The sequence below is a fragment of the Perca flavescens genome, chromosome 7 (genome assembly GCF_004354835.1).
Source record: "Perca flavescens isolate YP-PL-M2 chromosome 7, PFLA_1.0, whole genome shotgun sequence".
NCBI lineage: Eukaryota > Metazoa > Chordata > Actinopteri > Perciformes > Percidae > Perca > Perca flavescens.
The window spans coordinates 17,955,002-17,963,780 of NC_041337.1; the positions used below are offsets into that span (position 1 = coordinate 17,955,002).

General features: G+C 41.4%; 1 protein-coding gene across 2 annotated transcripts; it reads left to right on the forward strand.

Annotated features, from left to right (window-relative positions):
• Nucleotides 1-3,016: 3,016 nt before the first annotated feature.
• kcna2b (potassium voltage-gated channel, shaker-related subfamily, member 2b) lies at nt 3,017-8,037 on the forward strand. 2 transcript variants are annotated; one of them, XM_028582289.1, is made up of 3 exons: nt 3,017-3,243; nt 4,046-4,198; nt 5,013-8,037. In XM_028582289.1, exon 3 carries the CDS (start codon nt 5,124-5,126, stop codon nt 6,624-6,626), a length of 1,503 nt encoding a protein of 500 aa, XP_028438090.1. In that variant the 5' UTR covers nt 3,017-3,243; nt 4,046-4,198; nt 5,013-5,123; the 3' UTR covers nt 6,627-8,037. The 2 variants fall into 2 exon arrangements, with proteins under 2 accessions (XP_028438090.1, XP_028438089.1); XM_028582288.1 differs by having other exon boundaries at nt 3,017-4,198.
• Nucleotides 8,038-8,779: the final 742 nt, after the last annotated feature.

The following is an 8,779-nucleotide window of genomic DNA, read 5'->3' on the forward strand; positions in this document are numbered from 1 at the left end:
AATGTTTAACATATATTTTCTCTATAGTATCTGAAAAACATTCATTGCCAGTTTTTTTTTTATTGTTTTGTTGTCTTTTTTTCCCCCTAAGATCTGGGTGGCAGCTAAAGATATGGTTCAAGCTAAATTGTGGGTCAATTATAATATGGTTAAGGTATCGTTAATTTATGGTAAGGTATGGTTACTAAAACAAGTATGTTGTGGTTAAGGAAATGATTGTGGTTAGGATTATGAACACTGGATTCTAACCTGAAATGTGAAGTGAACTAGTGTATGCCAACTGCAAATTTAAAGTAGTTGCAAGAATGAAATGAAAAATTACAGTCATCAGAGGATATGACTCACCTTTCGCCCAACCCCAACAAACTCAATCCCATATCCCATACTCTATGTGCCCTCTTCCCCAACCCGCTAGTTTAACTGTGTTATAGATGATTGCTGTGAATGTGGTGGTGGATAATGAATCATTACACTACTGACACCCAGCATTGGATATTGGCGATTGGGCTCTTAGCTTCCCTCCATTTAGAATTGGATCCTCTTCATTTACATTTACAGACGATGAGGTTTTTAGAGTTCCCTGCCATTAATCAGCATCCTCTGTGCAGAGTGGGCTACTGCCGCAGTCTTTGTGGTACCATGTCATCATCTTAAACAGTATATTGACAATTTGATTGGAGAAGGATTGCATATTATGTTCAACCTGTCCTTGGGCAATAGAGAATGGCAGAGCAAGAAGAACACATGGGGGGGAACCATGTGGAATTCCTTTAGGGCGCGGTGAAGTCTCTTTTTCTTTCATGTGCGTGTGATTCTTACTCTCTGCAGGAAAACTTTTACGACACTAGTTTTTTGACCTATATAATTGTTGGACTTGCATTTCATCTACTTTGGGATTGCATCAAGAGCATCGGTCCTCTGTTTGAGTGAGTCTGTGCCTTCAGTAATTAGTGGACTGATTATACATTCTGCAGATCTGTAAATGATCAGAGCATAATCAGTGACACAACAAACTGTACAGGAGCCTGCCTCCTGCATTCTGATTAAGGACCTCATAGCTAGCACAAACATTTTAATCAGAGAGTTTAACTTGTGGGTTATGCCATCATAATGTTTGAGCATACTGTGTTTTCCAATGTGCAAACCAATGTAACAAAGCACACAGACGAACATGCACACATATAGATTATCTGGCAAAGGGTGAGTGCCAGCAGCCATTCAAACCTGTGCACCCAGTCAAACTGAGCAGTAAGCTATAGGAAAATGATGATACAATTACTCATTTAGGTTGCTAGAATAGTTCACACAGTTGTTAGTTCTGTTCAAACAATACTCACAGACATGGACAGGTACTGCAGCTGTTCGCTCATTATTGCTACTATAGCGCTAAAAATTGTAAAGGAATTTAAATATCTGGGGGTGACATTGGACTCTTTACTTCACCTTCAAAAGTCATGTAAAAAGGGTGGCAAACAAGATTAATCTACAGAATTTCAAACAAATCAGGCAATTTCTCAGTCTAAGTGCTACCAGAATGTATCTACACACAATGATATTCTCACACATTGAGTACTGTTTTAAAAATTGGTCACTAACTAACATGACAATGCTTAAGCCTATTGAAGTACTCTTCAAGCGAGCCACTAAAATCTTGGATAAAAAAGCGTTATCATTTCATCACTGTAGCATACTGGAAAAACACAAACTATTGAGTTTTGAGAATTGTAAAAATTTGAAGTATGCGTGTTTTGTATATAAGGCTTTGCATCATCGTGCCCCTCCCCCACTGAATGACTTATTTCAAAGAATTGAAAGTGGTGGTAGTACAAGGGCCTCCACCAAAGTGGACTGTGCAATATCTTTTAGGCGCACCACATTTGGACAAAGTGTTTTGTCAGTAAAGGGAAATAAATATTGGAATAGCCTGCCCCCCAACAATAAGGGACTGTCCCACATACATAAATAAATTAAAAAAAAATCTGGCTTTTAGAAAACCAAAACTGCACTCACTTTTAACTGCCTCACACATTTCACTATGAGTGACAATCACATGTTCTGTTGTATTTTGTCTTGACTGTTGTTGTTAGCGTTTGTCTTGCCTCTCAAACTATGAGGGTATTGCATGCTTGTTACTGTTTTTATGTTTTTCTTTTTATGTATCTGCCTAGGGACAATAGATGAAAATTAGCTATGGTGCTAACTTTTAGCATATTTACATTGTATTACATTGTACAAGTGTACTTGTACTGATGTCCATTAATATGCACTGTCCCTAGGGCTGGGCAATATATCGATGTTATATCGATATCGTGATATGAGACTAGATATCGTCTTAAATTTTGGATATTGTAATATCATAATATGGTAAGTGTTGTCTTTTCCTGGTTTTAAAGGCTGCATTACTGTAAAGTGATGTGATTTTCTGAACTTACCAGACTGTTGTAACTGTTCTATTATTTGCTTTTACCCACTAAGTCATTACATCATTTCTGGTGATTATTTATCAAAAATCTCATTGTGTAAATAACATTTTGTTAAAGCACCAATAGTCAACCATACAATATCGACATTGAGGTATTTGGTCAAGAATATTGTGATATTTGATTTTAAAACATTTTTTTTTTCTGACAGTCATTAAAGAAAACTTCTATTGTTTGCATTATTTCTTTTCATTTTCTTTCTATCTTTGTGCCAGATCAGATTTGCTATGTGGGCATGTTATGTATGTTGTCAAGTAAATTGTAGATACATCAGAGACATGAAGTAAGCAATGTCAAAAACATTTCAGCAAAATCTAGAACCTCATCTTATTGTCAGTTTCTGCCTTTACATGTTGTTTTATGATTTGTTCTCTCCTGAGACGCGCATGTTTTTGGTGAAAACCGTTTCCACCCTGTGGTGGGCGATGCTTCTCCTTTAATGTGGAGCAGTGAGGGAGCGGGATTGTCGGGAAGGGGGAGCGCAGAGGGATGGGGCGAGGCGCACAAGGAGCTTAGTATGCGCTGCGATGCCAGACTGCAGCCCACGCATCTCAACTATGGTGAATTATGGTGAAATATGAGAGACGTGGGAAGAGCCGTCAGCTCAAAAACAGTTTGTCGTGATGAGATGACACCTTCGCTGGACAGAAAAGTCAAATAAGGGATGAAGGAAAGATATGAAGGAATGGACTAACCCCAAGACACCTTTTAAGAGGAGACAAACTGGATAAAAAATACATGCGTCTGCGCACCAAGAACCAGGGTGAATTCCGGCATGCCATATTCTAAAATGATGCTGTAGTCCGACGGATAACGCTATGCTGCATTGTTTAGTGCATGGGCTCTTGTGGCTGTCCATGATCCACACAGAAGGGCTGCAAATGGTTTGAGCATGTTGGCACCTGCCAATCCAAACTAACACGCGCTTGCCAATCAACTGCAGCACTGTCATTTCATGTTTAAACATCCCAGTGCATGAACTTGGCTGCTTTGCCTTTGTCTCAAATCTATGAAAAAAAAAATGGTTACTAATGTGCATCATTGGTGTATTCATAATGGGTATCCCCAATCAGAGAAAAGATGGTGGGGTTAACGCGGAGATAAATTAATAGAATAACATGTTTACGAGAACAGATATGCAAAAACCTTAATGCGTAAGGACCTGTTTGGAGATCAAACAGGTGATATCGCTTAAGATGAATCTGCCGAAGCAGGGGTGCCACCGAGTAGAAACACCGACAGCAGCGCCTCCCGCAACCTCCCTTCCCCAAGTCTGCAAATATCGGGCTAGAGGATTACCTTTGCTGCTGTTGCAAGCGGCGGCTTATTGTTATGAAGGGGGGTGTCATATTTTGCTGATGCCAAGCATTTTAAGATGTGCTCACTTTATTCTCACCACAACTAAGCCCCCCCCCCCACCACAACCACCACCATACTCAACCTGTAGCCTACTGTAGTTGCATCAAAGCATGTATCTGCTGGTCACTAAGGCGAGGGAGGTAACTCCTGCATTCTCACGCCTTGTCCCCTCTCTCACATACACCTCCACTCCCGCGCCGCTGAAGAGCCGGAGCTTTGGGTGATAGATGGCTGGCAGAGAGGAGCTGCTTTGACCGTGGGAGCTGACTTTTGACTGAACACTGAACACGCTGGGCCCGTTACGCATTACCACCAGAGGATACACTGTATACAAGCCTTACAAGCACTAGTGCACATAGGTAGGACGTTTTGATTTTTATTCAGACGTTGTTGCTTTAACTACCAAATTACACATCTGTGGTTGTGTCTTTGAATTAAGATAGTGTGGTCAGTATCTAATAGGCCTACTGTAGGCTACATAAATACATGACTTTTATGCAGTGGCCTTTGCAGTTAGTAATATTGTAAACTGTTTAAACAGCTCTGCAGTAATGCAGTGGGCTATGTCAACTATTGGCTATGACAAATATGCTTAAATACATTTTAATGATAAACTATTACTTTGATCAGAGACTTGAGTTTTTCTCAGCTGTGGGAGGGAATTGGTCACCTTACACATACAGAGAGAGGAAATTCATCTCAAAGATTGTATGGAGCACTCAGCATATAATCAGATTTGTTGGTTGTAATTGCACCCTGTGAGAGCTGATACAGTATTACTGGCTGGCATATTGATCCTGCAGTGTACTCATATGAGGGAGAAGTCATAACCTAATACACATAGACACGATGGAGCCAATGTGCTCAAATGGTTCTGCCTCCACCCCCTGCTTGTTATTTTCAACTGCCCTTCTCTTGCCTGTTTGTAGGAAGGCCTTGAAATAACATAGCATTTCTGGGAATTCATATTTTAGTTGGGGAAAGATGTTACACTTTACAAATGAATGGTTCAGAAATATATACCAGTAGATACAAGTTTTTGAATATGCATGCTCCAAATCTAAATTAATAAATCGATTGAAAAGCATGAGTTTTCTCACTGCATAGCATTCGAAACACATGGTTATCACATTAATATTGCAGTCTTTCTCTGCTTTCTGTTCTGTCCTGTAGCCCTTCGCAGGCAGATCTGCCTGAACCCACAAGTGTGTGGAGCCTTTATCTCCTTGTGGCCCATCGTGGCCCCACCCTGTCTGAAACCTGCAGGTCCCATCTTCCTCCAGCATGACGGTTGCTACCAGCGACCCTGCGGATGAATCCGCAGCACATCCAGGTCAGCCTCAGGACCAGTACGACCCAGAGCTGGACCATGAGTGCTGCGAGAGGGTCGTCATCAACATATCAGGCTTGCGCTTTGAGACACAGCTCAAGACCCTCTCCCAGTTTCCAGAGACGCTGCTGGGGGATCCCAAGAAAAGGATGAGGTATTTTGATCCTCTCCGGAATGAGTACTTTTTTGATCGAAATCGACCAAGTTTTGATGCTATTCTGTATTATTACCAATCAGGAGGGAGGCTGCGCCGGCCTGTTAATGTGACCCTGGACATTTTTTCTGAGGAGATCCGGTTTTATGAATTGGGTGAGGAGGCTATGGAAATCTTTAGGGAGGATGAAGGTTTCATAAAGGAAGAGGAGCGGCCTCTGCCAGAGAATGAGTTTCAGAGACAAGTATGGTTGCTGTTTGAGTATCCAGAAAGCTCAGGTCCTGCGCGCATCATCGCCATCATCTCTGTCATGGTGATTCTTATCTCTATTGTCAGCTTCTGTCTGGAGACGTTGCCAGTTTTCCGAAATGATGATGAGGAGATGTATAATTTTCCATTCCAGTCAATGTCCAACGCCACCTCTACCTATGACAGCTCGGCGTATTTTAAAGACCCTTTCTTCATCGTGGAGACCCTCTGTATCATCTGGTTTTCTTTTGAGTTCCTAGTTAGGTTCTTTGCCTGTCCCAGTAAAGCAGGATTTTTTGGCAACATCATGAACATCATTGATATTGTGGCAATCATCCCCTACTTCATCACCCTGGGAACAGAGCTAGCAGAGAGGCCAGAGGACGGCCAGGCAGGCCAGCAGGCTATGTCTTTGGCTATTCTCCGTGTTATTCGTCTAGTCAGGGTGTTTCGTATCTTTAAACTCTCACGTCACTCCAAGGGGCTCCAGATCTTGGGCCAGACTCTGAAGGCTAGTATGCGTGAGCTGGGCCTCCTCATCTTCTTCCTGTTCATCGGGGTGATCCTCTTCTCCAGTGCTGTCTACTTTGCAGAAGCAGACGAGCCACAGTCCCAGTTCAGCAGCATCCCGGAGGCCTTTTGGTGGGCCGTGGTTTCCATGACCACCGTGGGCTATGGAGACATGGTCCCAACAACCATTGGAGGAAAGATTGTGGGGTCTCTCTGCGCCATTGCCGGTGTGCTGACTATTGCCCTGCCTGTGCCTGTCATTGTGTCAAACTTCAACTACTTCTACCACCGAGAGACGGAGGGCGAGGAACAGGCACAATATCTGAATGTCCCAAGTGTGCCTAAAGTGAGCTCAGCTGACGATCTGAAGAAGAGCGGTCGGAGCGGCAGTGGGTCCACTCTCAGTAAATCTGACTATGTGGAGATCCAGGAGGCTGTGAACCACAGCACTGAGGACTTCAGACCAGAGGGCATGAAAACAGGAAACTGCACCCTGACCAACACTAACTATGTCAACATCACTAAGATGCGTACAGATGTATAATGTAAGCTACTGTAGATGGTTAACTTCAGCCGGGGTCTGTAATGGGAGGATGAAGGTGTGACTCCATGTATTGACCAACGTATGGCACCCAGTATGAGAGTCGAGAGCAGATGAGTGGAATTACCTTGGAGAAAAGATCAGTTGAGAGGACCTCATGTTCAAGCACATCCTATGAAGCTATCAGCGCATATCATAGAATTGCCACCCGTCTTATTTAGGACATTGTCAGTGTCTGCATGGAGTTTTTTTTTTTTTGTCTCATCTATGTGACTGTAGTCATCCTGCTCGCAACAGTAGCCAAATAGTAGCCTAACCAGTAATAACTAATATTAACAGCATAAAGGGACCACTAGTTTCTACCTTCTTGCTCAAACTGCCGCTGGGAGAAGATGCACGATAACAATTTAGATCAGCCTAACATTTATTATTAAATGTAACTTAACTTATTGTGATTAAAAACAGGTCACATTATCAGCATCATGAGCAACTTTAATCTGCTGCTCTAACTGCCAAGTTCCTGACTCAGAGAAAAACAAAATCACCAAGACCACAGTTGTTCTGTCAGGGGAAAACTGAAGTGCACAACTAAGAGCGAGAGAGAGTGATACTAATATGCTCTCTGGCCAAATGGTCATTTGTTGCTTTCCCTGTCAGAGACAAAAGCCTGAGTGCACTTGCATTCCTTCCCGGGTCCTCACTAGATGTTGTCTAGTTCTAGCTAGTGGCTTCGGTAGAGACCAACAAATACAGTAGATGACAGTGCTGTAATTCTGGACCACATAGCACACCTCTTTTTCCTGCCATTTTTCTTCAATGAAGCTCAAGTGGATTTACAGTATGTACACCATCGCCAAGACTTTTTGTTTTTAGCCAATGCAGGCTAGCAGGTGGACAGAAGAAATGTCTCGCTAAACAGAGTGAATGTTTATTTATTGATGTGTGTTCATTTGATGTGTTGTAATGTATGCTTTTTTAGTAATATGATGAATGGGTGCCTCTCACCTAAATTTTTTATGGTTAAGATACGTGATGTAGAAAGATAGTGAATATTTTCTCTGCAGCGTTCTGAGTGAGTGCCTATTTTTCCATCCTCTTGACTTTACCTTTAAGTGTCTCTTCAGCTGCCCTGGTCTACTGTAACAGACGTACAGTAAGAAGTGTTATAAATTGATTCTTGACTTCATAGCATTCCAATCAAATGAGATTAAGGAGCAAACTAGGGTGAGATTTTAGTTTGTTGTTTTTGTCAGAAGCTAATTGCAACTAAGTTAATGGCAGCAGAGTTAACTAGTTTTATGTAGAAGTCTTTTTATGGTATTAACTTTAAATGACAGTTTTCTCTAAAGGCCCACAATCAAAGAAAGAGCTCAGTGATCAAGTAAAATGAATCTATGACACCTTCAAGGTCCATCTTTTGTCATGCTAGCACTGCCTGCTTTGTATTATTCAACCTTGCTGGATGAGTGGCAAGAGGCAGTCTCAGTGTTTACTGTAAGTCTACTGTAAGCTTGCTTATGCAGAAGTGTATTTGCAATACAGGTACAATGTATTTATTGATTGCTCATACCTAATCAAAGTGATAAATCATTTCAGTCTGTCATGCCCTCTTTCCCATATATCTCCCATATTTAACAATTTATCAAAATTAGTAAACTTTGCTTGCCTCTGGAACAAGTTAAAAGTGTTACTAGCGCAATTATTAGATCACCCAAGACAAATGTGCTGCCACCTATAACGTATCTTGGGTTATAAAAGAGATTCATTTGGTTCTCAGTATTTGTTTTTCTCTCATGCAGTTTAAACAATCATTCCATTGGCTCATTTTGCCCACATAATGCAGGACATATGTGTCCTTCATAAGCTTTTTATTAAACAGATGCTATTCTGCTATTGTAGTGCTGCATGTCCTTTATAGTATTCATTGTAGCATGAATTAGTATGAATAATACTTAAAAAGCAAATTGACATCAATATATTCCTATATCTCTACTGCCGCTATGTGCAATATACTGTATGAAAGAAAATTATCTTGCCTTAGAAGTGTGTGTCATGCTTTGCATATGCGTCTTCTTGCCATTACTATCTGAAATATTGTTGAGTCGCAAATCCATGTGAAGTATTTACCCAGAGAGTGCTGTGTGTCCACGAATGTA

Coding starts and splice junctions, on each gene's coding strand:
- kcna2b (XM_028582288.1), top strand. CDS start 5,124: ATGACGGTTGCTACCAGCGACCCTGCGGATGAATCCGCAGCACATCCA.